This window comes from Muntiacus reevesi, chromosome 1 (genome assembly GCF_963930625.1).
Source record: "Muntiacus reevesi chromosome 1, mMunRee1.1, whole genome shotgun sequence".
Classification (NCBI taxonomy): domain Eukaryota; kingdom Metazoa; phylum Chordata; class Mammalia; order Artiodactyla; family Cervidae; genus Muntiacus; species Muntiacus reevesi.
The window spans coordinates 8,989,656-9,011,768 of NC_089249.1; the positions used below are offsets into that span (position 1 = coordinate 8,989,656).

General features: G+C 38.0%; 2 protein-coding genes across 6 annotated transcripts in view; both read left to right on the forward strand.

The window, feature by feature from the left end:
* APAF1 (apoptotic peptidase activating factor 1) overlaps nucleotides 1–22,113 on the forward strand; it is an 82,494-nt gene that overhangs the window by 3,960 nt on the left and 56,421 nt on the right. For all 5 annotated transcript variants that reach the window (XM_065937340.1, XM_065937366.1, XM_065937374.1 and 2 more), the window contains exons 4-11: nucleotides 165–362; nucleotides 9,792–9,975; nucleotides 11,863–11,975; nucleotides 12,068–12,199; nucleotides 16,913–17,151; nucleotides 17,550–17,717; nucleotides 18,926–19,057; nucleotides 21,617–21,730. In XM_065937340.1, coding sequence (XP_065793412.1) covers nucleotides 165–362; nucleotides 9,792–9,975; nucleotides 11,863–11,975; nucleotides 12,068–12,199; nucleotides 16,913–17,151; nucleotides 17,550–17,717; nucleotides 18,926–19,057; nucleotides 21,617–21,730 — 1,280 coding nt within the window. The remainder of the gene's footprint in view (nucleotides 1–164; nucleotides 363–9,791; nucleotides 9,976–11,862; nucleotides 11,976–12,067; nucleotides 12,200–16,912; nucleotides 17,152–17,549; nucleotides 17,718–18,925; nucleotides 19,058–21,616; nucleotides 21,731–22,113) is intronic.
* On the forward strand, nucleotides 12,217–13,277 carry LOC136169554 (small ribosomal subunit protein eS27-like). Its single transcript, XM_065937388.1, has one exon. The coding sequence runs from the start codon at nucleotides 12,618–12,620 to the stop codon at nucleotides 12,870–12,872; it is 255 nt and encodes an 84-aa protein (XP_065793460.1). The 5' UTR covers nucleotides 12,217–12,617; the 3' UTR covers nucleotides 12,873–13,277.

Below are 22,113 nucleotides of genomic sequence, written 5' to 3' on the forward strand. Positions count from 1 at the left end.
GTGTTCTGAGAAATCAGAAAGTTAAAGTTAATACGCGAGCCATGTTTCCTTCTCTTGGAAATTCTGGTGGAGATCTCAGCCTGTTCTCTTTGGTTTTTATGGAATTACTTGAGTAACCATTTCAAAGTTCTCTTCATTCATACTTGTTTTGTTTTGGATTTCAGTAAAGACAGTCCTGTGTGAAGGTGGAGTACCACAGAGGCCCGTTGTTTTTGTTACTAGGAAGAAGCTAGTGAATGCAATTCAGCAGAAACTCTCTAAGCTGAATGGTGAACCAGGATGGGTCACCATATATGGAATGGCAGGTTGTGGGAAGTCTGTATTAGCTGCAGAAGCTGTTCGAGATCATTCTTTCCTAGAAGGTAAGTTTTGATTACCATTGCTGGCTAAGAAGATATTGTTTAGGCATTGCATTAGCTTCCTATTGCTGATAGAACAAATTACCAAAGCTTTTGGTGGCTTAAAACAACACAAATATTACCGTGTAGTTCTGGAGGTCAGAAGATCAAAATAGCTCTTACCGAGCTAAAATCAAAGTGTCAGCAGTGCTTAGCTCCTTTTTGAGGCTCAGGGAGAATCCTTTCCCTTCCATTTCCCACCTTCTAGAGGCGGTCTGCATTCCTTGACTCACAGTCTTTTTTCTTATTTTCAGAGCTGGCAGTGCATAACATCTTCAGATCTTTCTCTTTCCTCTGATCTTTGCTTCTGTCATCACATCTGCTGTGACCTTCTTGCTTCCCTCCTTAAAGGGCCCTTGTGATTATATTGGACCAAGTGGATAATCCAGGATAATGTCATCTCAAAATCCTTAATTTAATTGCAGCTGCAAAGTCTCTCTTTGCTGTATAAGGGGCCATATATACAAATTCTGTGGAATAGGATGTGGACATCATGGGGAGGGGAGGGGCAGTTTTCTAGCTACCACAGGTGATTAATTTTGAATTTGATTTTCTACCTTGCCTGTCACAGTGAGGCTTGACTACCCAGGCCAATAAGTTCATGTGTTGTCAGTTGGCACTCATTATCCCTGGAATGAAACTAGTTCCCTTATATCTTAATTCCAATTTTTAAAATTTATTTGGCTGTGTAGGGTCTTAGTTGTGTCATGTAGTATGTTTCATTGTGGTGCTCAGGCTCGGTAGTTGTGGTGCTCAGACTCAGTAGTTGTGGTTCATGGGTTTAGTTCCTCCTCGGCATGTGGGATCTTAGTTCCTTGACCAGAGATCGAACCTAAGTCCTCTGCCTAGCAAGGTGAATTCTGAACCACTGGACCACCAGGAAGGTCCTTCCCCTTGACTGCCCCCCCCCCCCTTAATAATTGAGGGAATTACATGGTTGAAAAAGTATCTTGAAAGGTCGCCCAGCTTGTATCCCTGCCTTTCAACAGTACTGTACTAACAGAGCTTCCTGGCTGCCTAGTGTTCTGGCAAAGTGCTGTAGGGAAGATTATTGGAAACGCAGTTCCGTTAATGGCTTCCCAGGGATGATGGTTTCTTGTGTTTGGCATCCTGAGTCATTAATATGAATTCCATTTCTCCAGCTAGTTCTATCACTTATTTACCTTTAAAAATAAAAATCTTTAGTAACTTATCTATCTTACATGTTAACTCCAAGAAGAAAAAATTGGAAGTTGACTGTAGCAGTCAATGAGTTTTTGTAGGCAGGCTTTATAGATTTCATTAGACACCTGGCAACTGATTTTCCTTGCTTCAAATATTCATGTAGTCAATAAGTGTTTGAGAATCTGTTATGGATTTTGTCACTGTTTTGGGCAAAATCCAGAAAGCACAGCTTGTGCATCTAAGAAACTTACAGTCTGGTAGGAGAGGAAGACAGGTTAACTATGATATATGTGATAAACTGAACATTAGAAACAAGTATAAGGTACATACAAAGTTAGAATAAAGGAAGGAAGCTTTCCATCAGGGGAAGAGATTGAGCAGGCCAAGCTTCCTGAATGAGATGACGTTTTAGCTGGAGTTTGAAGAATAGAAAGAAGTTTGGCAGGTGAACTCAGCAAGGATGAGAGAGTAGAGAAGGTGGGAAGGGAGTTGGGTAGTTACCAGAGTGAGGAAGGTCAAACTGTGCAGCGGAGACTTTAGGACATTTGGCAGGTGCACTGCTGACCCGAATGAGTCCCGTAGGTTCTAAGGGTATTCCCTAGCAGGAATTTTATCAGTGTTCCGTTGCCTCCATCCATTAGTGGGTTTGGGGGAATTTAAAAAGATAGTTTCCGACTTCTAGTGGTTAATATTTTGTTGTTGTTTACAATATATAATCACCAGTTAAAATAGTTTGTGAGGAGGACTTCCCTGGTGGCCCAGTGGTTAAGAAACCATCTGCCAATGCAGGTGACACAAGTTTGATGCCTGGTCCAGGAAGATTCCTCATGCCGAGGAGTAACTAATCCTGTGTGCCATGGAACCTGTGGTCTGCAAAAAGAGAAGCCACCACAATAGAAGCCTGCGCACCACACCTAGAGAGTAGCTCCTGCTCACTGCAACCAGAGAAAACCTGAGAGAAGACCCAGGGCAGCAAAAAAAAGTTTATGACGAGATGACACAATGAGTGGAATAAATAGTAAGCACCTGAGAGTTTTATTTTTTTTTTTTTCCGTTTATTTTTATTAGCACCTGAGAGTTTTAGGAAGTTGGAGGCTGGGGCACAGCTTTTGTACACACCTGGTTTTAATTTATACGTCACAGCCTTTGTTGATGATATTGATCATACTCTTGTCAGAAATATGCCTGATTCCTAAACCCTGGTTTTTCTCTCGTTTTTATAGAGAAGTTTTAGGTTACTCGGTGCTATGCAAATCTCAGGGCCAAGAATTTATTTATTCACTTTTTTTTAACCTCTCCTGCAAAGTTGATCACCAAGGATATTTCAGGATAAAATTGGTTTAAATTTCTTGTAGTGTGAAGTAATAGTTTTTGTTTCAATATAGTCATAAATTTCCTTTAAAATATGGATAATATACCAGTTTTTAGGGTTAAAACTGCTCTTTAGTGCTATTTAAATCACTTGATAATATTGGGGTGAATTTTCAATTTTAGGGGTTAAAATTGACTGACAACCTATGGAATTAATTACCCAGGAATCATATTGTGTAAAATGTAGTCTTGGAGTAGATTTTAACCACTTTGTTTCGAGAAAAGATCAGGGATACTGGCAATTTTCTAGTGTATGATGAGCTTAATTCAGATCTCAAGTACAGAGGGATGAGTAAATCATATTCTCTAATTTACAGCTTATTTTCATATTAAGTCTATCCTAGTTTCTTACTGTGTTCTTTTCCTTTAAAAAAAAAAAAATCCCATTCTCATTTCCCTTTCCCTCCTCTAAAGGAAAACACACTCCTCCTATGTGTCTTCTCTATGCAACTACAACACTGCTTCATTTCTGACACTAAATATGTGAGTTTTCCATATATCCAGCAGTTCTTCAATACCAACTGAGAGTCCTATGATTTAACTCATCTGATGCTACCTACCTGGAGATAACATCAGATCACACCAGCCTGCCCCCACCCCAACCCTTTCAGATGACAGTTGCCAATCCAGGTTGTCACCTGTGCTTCTGAAAACTATACTTACTAGATTACTGGTTTATTAGACAAGCATGAGGGGCTTCCCAGGTGGCACTAGTGGTCAAGAACCCTCCTGCCAATGCAGGAGATGTAAGAGATGCAGGTTTGATCCCCTGGAGGAGGTCATGGCAGCCCCCTCTAGTGTTCTTGCCTGGAGAATTCCATGTACAGAGGAGCCTGGTGGACTACAGTCCATATGGTTGCAAAGAGTCAGATGTGACTGATGCGACTTAGCACACACACACGCATACAAGCATAAAACTCTGGAACAGTCTGACGGAAGAGATGTGTCAGGCATGATATGTGGGAAAGGGTGTGGGGTCTCTGTGCCCCATGTGGATGCATCACTCTCTGTGTACTCCCCGTGTTTACCAGCCCACATGCCCCGAATCTCACCCTTTTGGTTTTTTTTACAGAGTTTCCAGTTACATAGGTGTAGTTGATTAAATCATTTGTGATTGAATGCAATCTCTAGCCACTCCTTTCTCCCCAGAGGTCTGGAGGGTGGGGTTGAAAGTTCCAATGCTAATCAAGTGGTTGATTTCCTGGCAAGGTTCCCCTAAATTCCTAGGTATTTAGGGACTTCCCAGAAATTACTTTATTAACATAAACTCAGGTGTAGTCGAAAGGGGCTTATTACATGAACATAAGACACCATTTCACTTTTATACTCTGGAGCAGTTTCAAGAACTGGGAACAAAACTGTTAAAAGATGAACCTGAGTCTCTCACATGGGAAGTTACAAGGGATTTAGAGCTATGTGCTAGGAATAGTGGCAAAGATCAAATATATATGTATTTAATCACAGAATCTCACCTCCCCATAGGTGATCATTCTAATGTATTTAATATATGTGTGCGCTAAGTCACTTTAGTCTTTTCTGACTCTTTTCGACCCTCTGGACTGTAATCGTCAGGCTTCTCTGTCCATGGGATTCTCCAGGCAAGAAAACTGGAGTGGGTTGCTGTGTCCTCCTCCAGGGGATCTTCCTGACCCAGGGATTGAACCCACATCTCTTATGTCTCCTGCATTGTCAGGCAGGTTCTTTACCACTAGTGCCACCTGAGAAGCCTACTTAATCTATACTCTTTGTAAATATACAGGGTATATAAATACCAGATTTGATTGCCCTCCTATCTGTACATTCCTATCAGTAACATGTGATGACTCCTATGTCCTCATTTCCTAGTAATATTAGATTATCTTCCATCTTTGAGATTATTGACAGGCTAGCAGATGTGAAATCATACCTTAGTTTACATTTCTGTGATAACTTGAGCTTGACTGTTTCTTTATAAGTTTTTTAGCTTTTTGAGTTTCCTTGTTGTAAAGTTTATTGATATCATTTGTTGTTCTTTCCATCTTGTTGCTTTTAAGGAGTTTCTTGAATGCTATAGATAGTAGGACTTACTGGTTTTAGACTCTGTAAATACTTTCTCCTTATATCATCTGTATTAACTTTTTCCTAGATGTCTTTGATAGAAATCTTTAATTCTGATGTAGTCAGATTAGTCAATTTTTTTGCCTTCTAATTTGTGCTTCCTGAATTTTTTTCTTCCTGCATTTTAAGTAGTCCTATTATCTAGTATTATTATTATTATCTAGTAATTAGGTATGGATGTGAGAGTTGGATCATAAAGAAGGCTGAGCAATGAAGAATTGATGCTTTCGAATTGTGGTGCTGGAGAAGTCTCTTGAGAGTTCCTTGGACAGCAAAGAGATCAAACCAGTCAATCCTAAAGGAAATCAACCCTGAATATTCATTGGATGTTCTGATGCCAAAGCTCCAATACTTTGGCCGACAGACTAGAAGAGCTGACTTATTGGAAAAGACCTTGACTCTGGGAAAGATTGAGGGCAGGAGGAGAAGGGGGTAACAAAAGTTGAGATGGTTAGATGGTATCACCAACTAAATGGACATGAGTTTGAACAAACTCCAGGTGATAGGGAAGGACAGGGAAGCCTGACAGGGGGTCCATGGGGTCGCAAAGAGTTGGACACAACTTAGCGACTGACAGTAAGAGTCCTATTATAGTCTTACCATTCATATTTAGCCTTTTAATCTGAAGTCTGCTTTTGCATATCCACTAGTTCAAGAGTAGATACCTCCCTAAAGATGGAGTTGGACACGACTGAAAGACAACAACAAAGATAAATTTTAATCTCTGGAGTTTATGTCTATTCTAAAATATATGAATATTAGATTTTGCCATTGTTATAAAACCTTATTTTTTCTTTTGAAAGTACAGGTAACTGTATGGGTTACAAACTTCATTAAAACTGGTTTCTGTAGAAACTGTGTTACCTTAGGGTGGTGTTTGGTCTAAATTGACGAACACTATTAAGTTCTTAACTGTTTCTGTCTGTATATTTTTAAGAACCCAGTTTCCTGTTCCCAGTTCAACCATTTAATTTGACAAATTAAAAATTAAAAGAGTTGGGGACTTCCCTGCTGGCCCAGTGGTTAAGACTCTGAGCTCCCAATGCTGGCCCAGTGGTTAAGACTCTGAGCTCCCAATGCAGGGGGCCCAGGTTCGATCCCTGATCAGGGAACTAGATCCCACATGCTGCAACCAAGACCTGGTGCAGCCAAATAAATGAATAAATACTTAAAAAAAAAATGACATAAAACCTTCTCTTTAAAAAAAAAAAAGTTGAATTTTTCAACCATTTACATGATTGTATTTCAGTTTCTGAGTTTCTAAGGATGTGGAAGTTTTCTCTAGAGGCTGTCTACCTGTTTCCTTCCTTCCTTCCCAGGACTTCCTTGATACTGTTAGATTATTAATTGCTACCTCAATAAACCTCTTGTAAGAGTAGGATGGGTTAATTTTCTCTGAATAAAGGCAGTTTTTTTTTCTTTGCTTAAATTTCTCTGAGTGAATTACAGGTGCAAGCCTCATTCAAGGCTAAATTGCTCCCTCTTGTGCCCACAGTCAAGATGTTTGGATTCTTTCTGAAATGTGAAATTTATGCTCCCAGTGATAGGAGATTTGCAGATCAGTTGATCTTTGGGTCTGGTTTTTTTGTTTGTTTGTTTTTTCCTGACCACACCGTGAAGCATTCAGGATCCTAGTTACCTGACCAGGGATCAAACCTGTGCCTCCTGCAATGAAAGCGCAAAGTCTTAACCACTGGACAAGCAGGAAATAGTCCTGTTTGTCTTTCTCTCCAAGCAATAATTTGTTCTTTTTCTTGCATATGTTAGTAATGCCCTAAATTATTTCTAAGGTTAGGAGAGAGACCTCTGATGTAGATAGTAGGTATTTAAGTTTAAATCTGCAGAGTTCACTAACCAGTTGTGTCTGGCTACTTTCTTTACCTTGTCTTGAACCCTAGGATGAGTTTGAAAAATCTTAAGTAGAAAGCACAGATTAAAGAAAAACCCTTTAGGAGCAGCATGTAGTTTAAAACTGTTTTAAATATTACAGTAGTAGTATTTTCATTTAAAATGAAGTAAAGTTTCTCTTTACTTGTCCTGCTTTCCTTTCTCTTTCATTCTTCACCAGAGGTAGTCATGGTTAACAGCTGAGAGTGGGTTTTCCCAAGCTTTCTCCTGTGCATTTGCACACATGTACTACACAGAAGAGCTGGACACAGCTGAGCGACTGAACACTGTTACCAGCACGGAGCACAGCCGGGGCACTGAGCGGAGCCCCGGGGGTTTGCTCTTTCACAGCTGTTGCCTTTAGCAAGCCTAGAGAGCGTCAGGAAGCTTTCAGCAGGAAAGAGGAAGGCTTGTTGGGATTTCCCTGGCAGTCCAGTTGTTAAGAATCCACCTTCCAGTGGGGTTCAAACCCTGGTTGGGGAACTAAGATCACACATGTCTCGGAGCAGCTAAGCCTGTGTGCTGCAGCTACTGAGGCCTCACGATCTTGAGCCCCTGCTCTGCAGCAAGGGAGGGCGCCCCAGGGAGAAGGCTGCACACCGCAGTGAGAGAGCAGCCCCCAGTGGCCTCAGCTCGAGAAAGCCTGCGTGCAGCACCGGAGACCCAGCGCAGCCGAAATAAAGGACAGGAAGTGTGGTACTTGTTTACCTTCATCTAAGACATAGGCACTGGTACTCAAGCCATGCTTAACAGCCCTGCCTTACCTCGGTTACGTAGCATTCTTTCTTCTGGTCATTTATCGTCTTTTAGATTCTCATGTAGTTACCACCCAATTCATTGCCAAATTCTGATCTAGGTCCTTTCCTCTCATTCCCAAGCCTTTGCTGTGCCTTCTAGACTTCCTCCTCTGTGGTCAGGAAACTCCTCTATATCATCAACCTTTCTTAGACCTCCTTGTCTTATGTGAAACGGGGCAGTTGTCCTGAGGATACCTCTTTCTCTGTAGCCTTTTTCAGTGGTGTGGTAACCCTTTTCCCTTTGTATTTCACATATTTCAGCACCAAGAAATGGATGGATGCTTTCTTTGCTCTTTGTTGCCTCATCTGGGCCTTTAATACTCCTTTCTCCAGCTAAATTCTTTGTCCTTTGAAGTTCATTTTTCTAATCTTTCCTGGTTATGTTATAGCCCTCTGATTGATTGATTGGAGTTCTTAGTTATAAATTTAAGTCCTCCTTCTGCTGGCAATCTTAGTGATTTGATATCTCTGTGGATGAGTCATCCAAAACCTTGGCCTCTCAGTTCCTTGACTTATGTATCTACAGTGACCATTTTCTTCACTCCCCTTCAGCTATATAGTTTACTGATCACAGGTTGGATCCTGGCCTTTGGCATTACCAGAAATGATACCACTTTTGAAATCTTGATTATACAATTCTATTCCACTCTGCCTACCTCCATCTACTCTGTTTTTCAAGTTCACTACAGTTTTCTGAGTCTTATCCATTAATAGCGTAATATCCTCACCATTTGTCCCGTCAGCCCCCTCTCAGCCTTGGGCCTGGATTTTTATTGCCTAGTATTCAGTTGCTCTTCAGTACATACTCTTTAGTTCTCTCCTTATCTTGAATGAAAGCTGATGCCTTCTCTGTGCTCTCTGTTGCTTCATTCAGACGTTATTTCTGTCTTCTTTGCAGATGATAATCACGTAACTGAGCTTCAGTTTAAATTCATGATCATACCCTGGCAGTTTTACTTAGTTTATTTAGTAGATGTGTAATCATTGTGTTGGGCTTCCCTGTTGGCTCCTTGGTAAAGAATCCACCTGCCAATGCAGGAAACATGGGTTTGGTCCCTGGGTCGGGTAGATCCCCTGGAGGAGCAAATGGCAACCCCCTCCAGTGTTCTTGCTGGGAAATCCCATGGACAGGGCGGCCTTTGGCCCATAGGGTTGCACAGAGTCGGACGTAGCGACTTAGCACACGTGGCTTGATTAACAAAAATGATGATGATGTCAGTTGACAGCAGTAATAATAATGTCTGTTCTTATTATAATGCTTACTAGTTCAAAGCTTAATTATATGAAAGGTGGTCTCATCCATATCACTAATAATCCTGTCTGTTATAACCTTTTACTTTTAACATAGCTAAATCGCATATATATTAATTTCTTATAGTAACTGAAGTAGGCAGGGGTAAACAGTCTTATTCTAGTATTGTATATGATATTGAAGTTAGTGATTTGCTAAAGGTATCATAGCTAGTAAGCAGTAGAGCCAGACTTGAGCTTAACTTCTTACTGGAAGTCTCTGTATGAGAACTATAATGAACGAGTTATGTGTTCTCAGGAACCACATCAGTGGTTCTCAGTCAGAGATGATTTTTCCCCTCAGGGGATATGTGACAAACGTGGGAGACATTTTTGGTTGTCATAACTGGGGAGGGGAAGTGCTGCTGGCTTCCAGTGGATAGAGGCCAGGGAGGCTGCTGAATGTCCTGTAATGCTTAAGACAATTCCCTCACAAGAAAGAATTATCTGGCCCAAAATGTCCAGAGTGCTTCTGTTGAGAAACTGTTGTACAGTAATCATTGAGGACACAGGACAAAGATTTGAAATTTTGTTTGCTAAGATTTTACTGATATGTAGCAGATGAACACCAAACTTCAGTTTATTCACATCTTCAACTTTTCTTAGATTTGGACTCTGAAGCTCAGTAATAGTCCTACAAACAAAATATATACTCTGAATCAAGAGAAGTTTGGAGATGTGATGAAATTGAAGATTGGAACAAATCTTTACTGCTGCCTATCAGTAAAATCTTTCAAAGGGGACTCCTGTTTAAAGACCTTAAATTTATTTTCCTTTTCCTCACCAGATTGTTTCCCAGGGGGTGTGCATTGGGTGTCAGTTGGGAAACAGGACAAATCCGGGCTTCTGATGAAGCTGCAGAACCTCTGCGCACGGTTGGATCAGGATGAGAGCTTCTCCCAGAGGCTTCCACTTAATATTGAAGAGGCTAAAGACCGTCTCCGCATTCTGATGCTGCGCAAACATCCAAGGTACAGATGGTTGTATTCAGTTGATGTGTGAAGTCCCAGTGAGACTTAACTACTGACATCTGGAGAACATCATAACCTTTTCTTGCTCTTGGGTAGAAGATTGAAAAAGAACCATTGCTTTTCTGCTCTTTCTCTTGTATTAAAAAAAAAAAAAGTGGTTGCCATTGTTGTTTGCATGATACCTGCCGTGTTCTCTCTTGAATACCATTGTAGGCTCTTAAGAAATATTTCCTAAGTAGGTGGTTTTTATTAGAAAAATGCAAACGTTTTACCTTGAAACCATTATTTCTAATAGATTAACATAGAACGAAGGACAGAATAAATGTAGGCAACTTGTGAAAGATGGAGTCAGGAAAGATTTTTGTTTAATGGGATCCTTCTGCTGTGTTATTTCAGTTTTTGGGTATGCATGTAACTCTTTTACTTCCCTATACTTTAATAGTTTCTTTTATTTCAGTAATTTATTAAGTAAATACCATTTTAATTATGTTCCAGGAAGTATTACTAGCTATTTCATAATTTTCATTAACCAGAGGGAGACAGAAGCTTAGTTGTTGCCTTTGGTTTCTGTGATCTAGCAGCCCTTCTTTCATTTGTTCATTTAACCAACATTGAGTGTTGTGCCAGGTTCTGGGTCAAGTGCTACAAGTACAAAGATGAATAAAGCATTCCTTATGAGTGTAACATTAAAATGGGTGAGAACTAGGTAATGGCTCTGAATTTTTTTTATTGCCCTGATGCACCTAATGATGCTATATGCTTTCCTGTGTAACAGTGGCTGGCAGTGATTCCCAAATTGGTAAGAGGATTCATATCAGGATATTGGGGGAGAGGAATTATTTTTGGAAAAAACCTCCTAGTGATTATGATCGTATTCACTACAGAGAGCAAACTCCCTTTTCTCTGGTTTCTTTACTAGATAACTCTATTATCTCGCCTTTGCCTTGATAGTCACTAGTATCTATTTTCATGGAGAAATAGGATTGAGACCACTAACCACTTCCTCTCTTCTTGCTCAGTAACTTCTCCTTAGCCCTACTTTCTTTCTCTGCAAATTAAAAATGATTTCTGTTTAGGAAAATACTGTAACCGCTCTCAGATACAGACCGTGTTATATAAAGGCAGCCATTTTGTTTCTCAGCATCATTTTGGCTTATGCTTTTGTCGTTTTCCAACCTGTGTGTGTTCCTAGAGTCTGTTTTTGTGGGGTACAGAAGCAGAGTGCCAGCCGGATAAAAACGCTGGTGTGTGATTATGCTGTCAGGTTTCAGTTGTGTTTTTCTCTGTTTGTTCTGTTGAGTATAAAAGCGTGTTTGGAGGGGCCAGTTAGGAATTAGCAAAGAGGTTCTTTGTCATTATGCGTAAACAAATTGATTTCTAGCGCACTAGTGTACCAAGTGAAAAATAGTATTTGCTGATGCATTCTGTTAGGTTGGAACATATGAAACTGCTAGTTTTGTAGGTGAAAAATGATCAAATATTGTTATTGTTCTGTGATGCTTTCTAAAGCTAACCTAAGCCCAGTTCTTGTTTTGTTTGGATGCTTAAAGTCGGAAAAATCGCCTTGTTTAGATAGTTCTTTTTAGATACTAGGGGGCTTACTTCTAATATATACGTGGTATTCACAGTTCTCTTTTTGTAAGTCCCTTAACTTTAATATGAAGTGATTTGGGGTAGAAGGAAGGAGAAGTCTCTAAATCTTTTTCTTATTGGTATATTGTATAAGGGATACCAAAGGAGAGAACAAACAATATAGACGTCTTTTAAAAAATTTTTTTGTAAGTTAAAAAACAAAACGAAACACTCTGGCATACTCTTTCTTTTTTTTTGAAAGGAAGTTTAAAATAAATTTCATTAGTGGCTCAATACAGTTTTTTTCTTATTAAGGTCTTTATTGATCTTGGATGATATTTGGGATCCTTGGGTGTTAAAAGCTTTTGACAATCAGTGTCAAATTCTTCTCACAACCAGAGATAAGAGTGTTACAGATTCAGTAATGGGTAAGTATTATTAATTTTCTTTTTGTGATGATTCAATTACATTTAAATATGTGGCATACCAAATTGCTTACTATGTCTTGGTGATTTTGCAGGTCCTAAATATGTAGTGCCTGTGGAGAGTGGTTTAGGAAAAGAAAAAGGACTTGAAATCTTATCCCTTTTTGTTAATATGAAGAAAACAGATTTGCCAGAACAAGCTCACAGTATTATACAAGAATGTAAAGGTATAATTATTTATTTTGGGTATGAGGGAGTTATAGAGATATTAATTTACCCTTTTGTGAGTTAAGCTAATGAACATGACAATTTATTTATTTATTTACAAAAGTAGAATACAAATTCTATTCAAGTTCCCATAGACTATAAACTGGGAGACACTGGGATATATCCAGGGACATAAAGAAAAGTACAAAATTTCGTGGTCTAAGGATATTGAAATCATACAGAGTCTGTTCTCCCAATGCTGTGGAATTATGTTAGAAATCAATATCAAAAGATATGTGAAAATAACCCACATATCTTTAAGTGCAGTGTGACATTTACCAAGAGAGATCTTTGACTTAGTATTGAAAGTCTCTAAAGTTAGAAGACTGAAAACACAGAGGGTGCCTTTTCCGGCGGTGACAACCTCCTCACGAGAGCATGCCTCTTGCAAAGGATCTTCTTCATCCGTCTCCAGAAGAGGAGAAGAGGAAACACAAGAAGAAGTGCCTGGTGCAGAGCCCCAGTTCCTATTTCATGGATGTAAAATGCCCAGGATGCTATAAAATCACCACCGTCTTTAGCCATGCACAAACAGTAGTTTTGTGTGTTGACTGCTCTACTGTCCTTTGCCAGCCTACAGGAGGAAAAGCAAGGCTTACAGAAGGATGCTCTTTCAGACGGAAGCAGCACTAAAAGCACCCTGTATCAAGATGAAGGGGAAACCATCCCAATAAACAAGTGTTGGATAAAAAAAAAATAAAAACACAGAGGGTGATTGCAGAGAAGAAAGTATTTAAATGAGAAACTAGTACCCAAATGAGAAATTAATATCAAAGATACTTGAAAAAAATCCTATGTATTTGGTAATTAAATGTCTATGTTTAAATGATGGGTGTATCTAAGAAGCCATGCAAGGAAAATTAGAAAATCTTTGTAATAGAATAAAAATGAAAAGAGAATTTACCAGTATTTGTTGCATGCAGCTGAAGCTGTTCAATGCAATTAAATACATTGTGGAGTCTTGAATACGCTATGAAAACAAATGATGGACATTAGCATAAAATTTTGTGAAATTTGAACAAAATCTGTATTTTAGTTAATAATACTGTCACATGTTAATTTCCTGTTTTGTTTTTTTCCACAATGGTATTTCTTTATCTTCTCAGAATTGGATTAGAAGTTTCAAGCCTCATTTTTTTTTTTAATCACTAATATAATACATTTTCTAGACTTTTAGCAGTAATTGTTGTTCAGTTGCTCAGTCGTGCCTGAACTCTTTGCAACCCCAGGGACTGCAGCACTGCTAGGCTTCCCTTTCCATTACCAACTCCCAGGGCTTGCTCAAACTCAGATCCATTGATCTGAGTGATGCCATCCAACCATCTTGTCCTCTGTTGTCCCCTTCTCCTCCTGCCTTCAATCTTTCCCAGCATCAGGGTCTTTTCTAATGTCAGCTCTTTGCATCAGGTGGCCAAAGTATTGGAACTTCAGCATCAGTCCTTCCAGTGAATATTCGGGATTGATTTCCTTTAGGATGGACTGATTGGATCTTCTTGCAGTCCAAGGACTCTCAAGAGTCTTTTCCAACACCATAGTTCAAAAACAATTCTTCAGCGCTCAGCCTTCTTTATGGTTTAACACTGTTGGACCATGCATGACTACTAGAAAAGCCATAGCTTTCACTCTGTGGGCCTTTGTTGGCAAAGTAATGTCTCTTCTTTTTAATATTCTATCTAGTTTTGTCATAGTTTTTCTTCCACAGAGCAAGTGTCTTAATTTCATGGCTGCAGTGATTTTGGAGCCCAAGAAAAAGTCTCTCACTGTTCCCATTGTTTCCCTGTCTGTTTGCTATGAACGGTGGGAATGGATGCCATGATCTTCGTTTTTTGAAAGTTGAGTTTCAAGCCAGCTTTTTCACTGTCCTCTTTCACTTTCATCAAGGAGCTCTTTAGTACTTCTTTGCTTTCTGTCATAAGGGTGGTGTCTTTTTCATATCTGAGGTTATTGATATTTCTCCTGGCATCTTGATTCCAGCTTGTGCTTCATCAAGCCCAGAATTTTGCATGATGTACTCTGCATACATGTTAAACAAGCAGGGTGACAATATACAGCCTTGATGTGCTCCCTTCCCAGTTTTGAACCAATCTGTTATTCCATGTCTGGTTCTAATTGTTGCTTTTCTTGACCTGTGTATAGGTTTCTCAGGAGGCAGGTAAGGTGGTCTGGTATTCCCATGTCTTTTTAAGAATTTTCCAGTTTGTTGTGATACCCACAGTCAAGGCTTTAGCGTAGTCAATAAAGCAGAAGTTGATATTTAGCAGTAATACTAGATGCCAAAATACATGAAACTACAGCAAAGTTTTGAGTGAATATGAACAAGAAATCTAGCATTTTATTCATACTAAGTCAAACAGGTGGAATCAAAATGTCACAAATTTTTGAGCTAGGCAAAAATTCATAATTTTTATAAAATATGTATTAATGCATACTATTTATGTATACAAAAACTTTTCTACTACACTGGATAAAGGCTTGATAAGACTACAAGAAAAAAGATGAAGAAATTGGAAAACATTAAGTGAAGTGGAGCACTGAATATGAAATAGAAAAAGTGAAAAACTAGATAAAAGTAAGAGGTCATCCCATAGTCCAGTTGTTTTTAAATATGGCTTCTCATTAGAAATACATCTGGAGCTTTAGAGAAAAACAGTACCTGGGCATTTGTATTTTTCAAAAAATTCCTACATAATTCTGATATGCATCTGAATTTTAAAAGTGATTACAGGTTTTTCTATTAAATGGTAGTTTTAGTGATAATAGAATTCTGTTATTTTCTGTTGACTAATCATGATACAGTGGTATTAAGTGAATAATAGTTACATAATTGCAACAGTAAAAGATGTTTATCAGTTTTCACAGCCAATAGCCAGATGAAAAATAACAGATAATTGCAATTGTGAGCCATAGTGGAAACACGATTAACCTAACAACATAAAGTAATTACATAAAATTTGGGGGGTTATGTAGAATGATGTGGTAAGTGCAAGTGCATACATGCCCAGATTTTCATCTGCCCAGCCAGTCTACGTCTTTTGGTTGGTGATTTAATCCATTTACATTTAAAGTAATTATCAGTTTATATGATCCTATTACCATTTTCTTAATTGTTTTGGCTTTATTTTGTGTAGATCTTTTCCTTCTTTTGTGTTTCCTGCCTAGAAGAGTTCTTTTAGCATTTGTTGTAAGGCTGGTTTGGTAGTGCTGAATTCTCTTAACTTTTGCTTGTCAGGAAAACTTTTGATTTCTCCATCAAATTTGAACAAGAGTCTTGCTGGGTATAGTATTCTTGATTATAGGTTTTTCCCTTTCATCACTTTAAATATATTGTGCTATTCCCTTCTGACTTGTAGTTTCTGTTGAGAAATCAGCTGATAACCTGATGGGAGTTCCCTTGTATGTTATTTGTTGTTTTTCCCTTGTTGCTTTTAATGTTTATCTTTATCTTTAATTTTCGTCATCTTGATTACTGTGTGTCTCAGTGTGTTCCTTCTTGGGTTCACCCTGCCTGGAACACTGTTCTTCCTGGACTTGGTTGACTATTTCCTTGCCCATGTTAGGGAAGTTTTCAGCTATTATGTCTTCAAATATTTTCTTGGGTCCTTTCTCTCTCGCTGTTATCCTGGGACCCTTATAATGCTAACATGGTGTGTTTAATGTTGTCCCAGAGGTCTCTTAGGTTCTCTTCATTTTTTTTCTTTCTTTTTTCTATATTCTGTTCTGCAGCAGTGATTTCCACCATTCTGTCCTCCAGGAAATTTTTGTTATTTTGTTATTCATTCATTAATTAAAATAATAGTTAATGAAGACACGTATGTTATGCATGGGGTAAGATGAAGACATGGCCTCTGCTATCAAAGAATAAAAAATACAGTGAGTCAAGCTTTAATTTTTTTTGGTTGGGATTTTATTTCTTTTATTTTTACTTTCTGGCCATGCCTTGTGCGGAGAAGGCAATGGCACTCCACTCCAATACTCTTGCCTGGAAAATCCCTTGGATGGAGGAGTCTGGTAAGCTGCAGTCCATGGGGTCTCGAAGAGTCGGACATGACTGAGCGACTTCACTTTCACTTTTCCTTTTCATGCATTGGATAAGGAAATGGCAACCCACTCCAGTGTTTTTGCCTGGAGAATCCCAGGGATGGGGTCGCACAGAATCGGACACAACTGAAGCGACTTAGCAGCAGCAGCAGCATGTCTTGTGACTTGTGGGATCTTATTTCCCTGAATTATTTTGCAGGGACAGAGCCCATGCCCTTGGAAGTCAGCCTGGAGTCCTAACCATCAGACCATAAGGGAATTCCCATAATTTTCAGTCTTATCCATTTAATGGCAAATCTTAAGCATTTTTCTGTCATTAAAATCTTTTGAAAAAAATCTACCAGTGGCACAATATTGTGATATACTTTAATTTATTCAGTCATTTCCCTGTTATTATTTAAAATTTTTTACTATTTTGAGCCATGCTGTAATTAACATCCTTAAATAGTTCTTATTTTTAGTGACTTCCTTAGAATAAATACTTGAAGTGAATCCAAGAGTTATGTATTTTGAGGCTTTGGATAGCATGCAGCAAAAATTCTTTCTTGGAGGACAGATTGATTCTTAACTTGGTGGTAATTTGGAAATGATACAGTATTAACACAGTGTTTTGTTTTTTTTTTTTGATTTTTTAGGTTCCCCTCTTGTAGTGTCTTTAATTGGTGCACTTTTACGAGATTTTCCCAACCGCTGGGAGTACTACCTCAGGCAACTTCAGAATAAGCAATTTAAGAGGATAAGAAAATCTTCATCTTATGATTATGAGGCTCTAGATGAAGCCATGTCTATAAGTGTTGAAATGCTCAGAGAAGATATCAAAGATTATTACACAGATCTTTCCATCTTTCAGAAAGATGTTAAGGTGCCTACAAAGGTAATAGACGGATCAACAATCTTTGTCATCCCCTTATTTGTGGCATATAAGCTTTGACTTAGTACTGAGGATATTGTTACAGAGGATATTAGCAAGATAAAACCTGTGTGCCTGAGGAGGTACAGTAGAGAATGTAGAAATCCCACTACTCTTAGTTTCCTCCAAGGACTTGGTGTTGAACTCAGGTGAGTTACCTGTTTCTCAGTGATTTTCATCAACCTGGAGAAATATTTGACTTCTTCTGAACTTTTTTTTATCTTGATGAATATTTGAACTTCTTATCAAATGGAGATATTATTCAGGGCTTTAAATACATAATTTTTTTTGTGTTAATCTCTTATCTGCAATCCTGGTTCACTGTACATTGTGGCACATTAAATGCTTAAAATGATTCCTAGGTGTTATGTATCCTCTGGGACTTGGAAACAGAAGAAGTTGAAGACATATTACAGGAATTTGTTAATAAGTCTCTCTTGTTCTGTGACCGGAATGGAAAATCATTTCTTTATTATTTACATGATCTACAAGTGGATTTCCTTACTGAAAAGAATCGCAGCCAGCTTCAGGTACTTGCATCTCTGTACATGCCTTTTTTTTAAGTTTTATTTTGAAATGATTTTATACTTATAGAAAAGTCTTATAGAATTTTAGTATAGAAAATAGTATAGTTTCTATGTGTATACCTTTACCTAGCTTCTCTCAATGTTAACATCTTACATAACTGTAATAGAGTTATCAAAGCCAAAACATTAACATTGACTAAGTACTGGGACTCACTTTTCCTGGGGAAGGGAATGGCTACCTACTCCAGTGTTCTTGCCTGGGAAATACCACAGACAGAGGAGCCTGGCGGGCTACAGTCATGGGGTTGCACAGAATCGGACATGACTGAGCGACTAACAAGGACGAGAAAAAGAACTGTTAGCTGATACTTTATTTGAATTTCCCAACTTTCCCATTAATGTCCTTTGTGTAGATCAGATTCACTTGTTTCTCATATTACATATTATCCGTTCCTTAGTTTACTTAAATTTAGGACAATGCCTCAGCTTGCTTTCTTCTGTGGTCCCTTTGGAAGAGTACTCACCAGGCATTTTGTACAGTGTTTCTTAGTTTGGGTTTGTCTCATGCTTTCTCTTGATTAGAGCAAGGTTTGCATTTTTGGCAGTAACACTACAGAGGTGCTGTGTGTCCTTCTCGGGGCATCACACTCAGGGTGTTGATAATGGCTTCCCAGTGATAGCAGCACTGATTACCTGGTTAAAGTTTCTCCACTATAAAGTTACTGTTTTTTCCTTTTGTAATTAATGTGTATCTTGTGGGGAGATTCTCTGTACCTTTTCTTTAATGTATAATTTTATTTATTTTGATCTTTGTTTCTTTGCATGGGCTTTCTCTAGAGTTGCAGCAAGTGGGGGCCACTCTTCGTTGCTGTGCATGGGCCTCATTACGGTGGCTTCTCCTGTTGTGGAGTATGGGCTCTAGGTATGCGGCCTTCAGCAGTTGCAGCACATGGGCTTGGTAGTTACAGCTTTCGACTCTGGAGCCGAGGGCTCAGTACTTGTGGCACGTGGGCTTAGTTGCTCAGTGGCATGTGGAGTCTTCACAGACCAGGGATCTAACCCATGTCCTCCGCATTGGCAGGTGGATTCCCACCCACTGTGCCACCAGGGAAGTCCTGTATGCTCTTAAATAGCTTTGGAAGGTGGAGTTTCTGTGATGCCTGGGTTATGAAATTGCTTCTATCTTCTGAAATGTTTCATTTGGGTTTCAGGATCTACACAAGAAGATGGTCACTCAGTTCCAGAGACATCACCGGCTGCATTCTCTTTCACCAGATCAGGAGGACTGCATGTATTGGTACAATTTTTTGGCCTATCACATGGCCAGTGCTAATATGCACAAAGTAAGATGACTCATTAAGAAACATTATTTTCTTCATTCTGACTTCTATTTTGAGAATTTTCTTTTATTGGTAAAAATAGGGTTATACTCTATGCAAATAATTTAGTTTTTGTTAACTGTTTTTACCTGCAGGTACCTTAGTAACTGCAGTAAGTGAACCCCCTAAAAATTAACTCTCTTCATACCAGTAACTATCTTTGTGGGTGATATGGATTTGTTTTTAAGTTTTGAGAGGAAATGGAGGCTGGGAAGGTATATTCATTCAGTAAATGTTTATGGAGTGCCTGTTGTGTACTGATATGTTCTTTATTATGAACACCATACCACGGGCACAAAGTCCCTCCTCTCATTGAACTTATATGCTGGGGAGATACTGATACAGGACAGATAGATTTCTACTATGTCAAGGGATAGTAGGTGCTCAGAAGAAGGCAAAAGCCTTCTACATGGAAAAAGGAAGTGATGATTTTGGTGTTGGGATCATTGTGATTTGCTGAGAATTTGATGTGTATCATAAGAGAAAGAGGAGTCAAAGATAACTTAAACTTGTGCAGTGGAAAGATTGGAGTTGTGGTGAACTGAAATGGGAATAGCTGTGGGTCAAACAAATATTTTTCCAAGGATAATGGGACGATTAGGAACTCATTTGGAATATATTAAGTCTGCTGTACATATTAAGATATCTGACTGAAAATATTGAGCATATAGTTGGGTATACCAACCTGAACCTCTGCGGAAGGCTATGTTATAAAGATAAAATTTGGGAATCATCAGCACATAGATGATATTTGAAGTCCTTTCAAAATGTTAACATTTTAGAAAACATATGTACTTTGAATAAGTTTTCTGTGCTAAGGTATATCGTCTCTTGATTATGAATATGGTGTATTGTAGCCTACTTTTTTCCACCTAGCAAAATCGTTTGTTTAATAATCAACATTGAAATGATGGTATTCCAATAAATATCTATCTATGCTCTAATTTACTTAGCCAAACTGTAGTTGTTGAACATTTAGGTTTTCAGTCCCCCCCCCCCCCCTTATGATGATGTAATGAATTTCTTGTTTGTCTTCATACCTGTATTATTTCCTTTGGAAATGCGCTGAAGTGAAATTACTGGGTCAGTGCACCTTTTAAAAACATTTGACATGTATGATAGTGTGATAGGATTCAGTTCCTTTCATTTTTTAATCTTTTTTCCCCTTGATTTTTAAAAATAGTGGCTTACTTTCTTTGGAAAACTGAAGAAAAAACTAAGTGAAGATCATAGCCATTGCTAATGCTTTTGTGTGTAGTTTTCTAGGTCATTTTGCTGCTCAGATACACACACCTGTTGTTTAAAACCAGAATGGGATCTTGATAGGAATATAGTCTTATATTTTGTTTTTTCTAGTTAATTGTATTTTATGGTTATTTTTTTTGTCAGTTGATATAGACTGATATAATTTTCTTTCGAGCTAGCATTTTTTATATACTTAAAAATTATTTATTTGGCTGTGCTGGATCTTAGTTGCAGCATGGGAATGTCTTAGTTGTGGCATGTGGGAGGATCTAGTTCTCCAATCAAAGATTGAAATGGGGCCCTCTGCATTGGGAAGGCAGTGTCTTAGCCACTGGACCACCAGGAAAGTCCCAATACTTTTTTAAACATAATTTTTTTAAAGCTGTATACTATTTAATTGTATAGCTACATTATGGTTGGTCAGTTGCTTCAGGGATGGTTAGATTACTTAAGCACACTCGATTGGCTTATTTTCTTAGGACACCTTTGTAAGTGTAATGTTGGGTTGATGATGTATACAGCTTGAATTTTAATGTAGATTGCCAAACTGTCCTCTAGAAGAGTGCTCTGATTTATATCACTGCCAGCAGTGTACAAGAGTGACCATTTCCTCTGATTCTAGCTAATATTCTTATCATTCCTTTTAATCTTTTAAAAATCTGATGATAATGAAACGTAAATGTTTGTTGTTTCCCTTTGATTATTGGTGAGATTCATGACCATTTGTATTTTTTATTTTGTGAGTTGATTCTCATCCATTGCCTTTACCTGTTTTTCTGTTGGAGTGTTTGTCTTTTTCTTGTTATAATTTTTATAAGAAAAAATACTAAGTTCTCATCTACCATACATTTGTAAATAAATTCTTTTCCTGTTTTATCTTTTGTCTTAAATTTTATTTATATTGATAATGTATTGAAGATTTGAGTTTATATGTAGTTAAATGCATCACTGTTTTTCTTTCTGATATTTTGTTTTGGTGTCATGTGTATGAAAATTTCCTTCACCCCAGGGTTACAAGAATAATAAATATCTATATCTTCTGGTGGTTTTTGAAGTTTCTGTTTTATATTTAAGTCTTAATAGTCCAACTGAAATTTGAGTTAAGCTGTGAGGTTCATTTTCTGTTTCTTTGGAATTATTAATGATATGTTCCTTCTTGTCCTTAAATTCTAGGTATCTGCTAAGTTTCTCTCAGTAGTGTTAGGGTAATGATGGTAGATTTAAAATGCTTTGTTTTCTTGAACAGAGCTCCTGATCTTACTTTTTTTGTTTTTAAAGGAACTGTGTGCTTTAATGTTTTCCCTGGATTGGATTAAAGCAAAAACGGAACTTGTAGGCCCTGCTCATCTGATTCATGAATTTGTGGAATACAGGCATATATTGGATGAAAAGGTATATATTAATATTAAAAATAAGTCCTTAAAGGACATACATTTAATTCTAGATTTAATATTGGGGATGAGCACAATAGAAGAGGTGAAGAGCAATAATTTCCTCACTTTAATCTTGATTAGTCTCATTATTTTGTCTACTTTCCTACTGGGAATGTGGATAGGATTGAGATTTGAAAGCTGGGAAATAAAGTGTTCAGTGATTTTTTTTTTTTTTTTTTTTAGGAAAAAGAATGTGTTAGAGCAGTACTTTGATAATGAGACTTTTTTTACCCTGTGTTTAAAAGTCTGAAGAGGATCACTGTGTATTTGTTACCTAATGGTTAGCTATTTAATTTTAGCTCATATAGAGAATATTTAAGCCTTTAAAGTGACAAGATCACA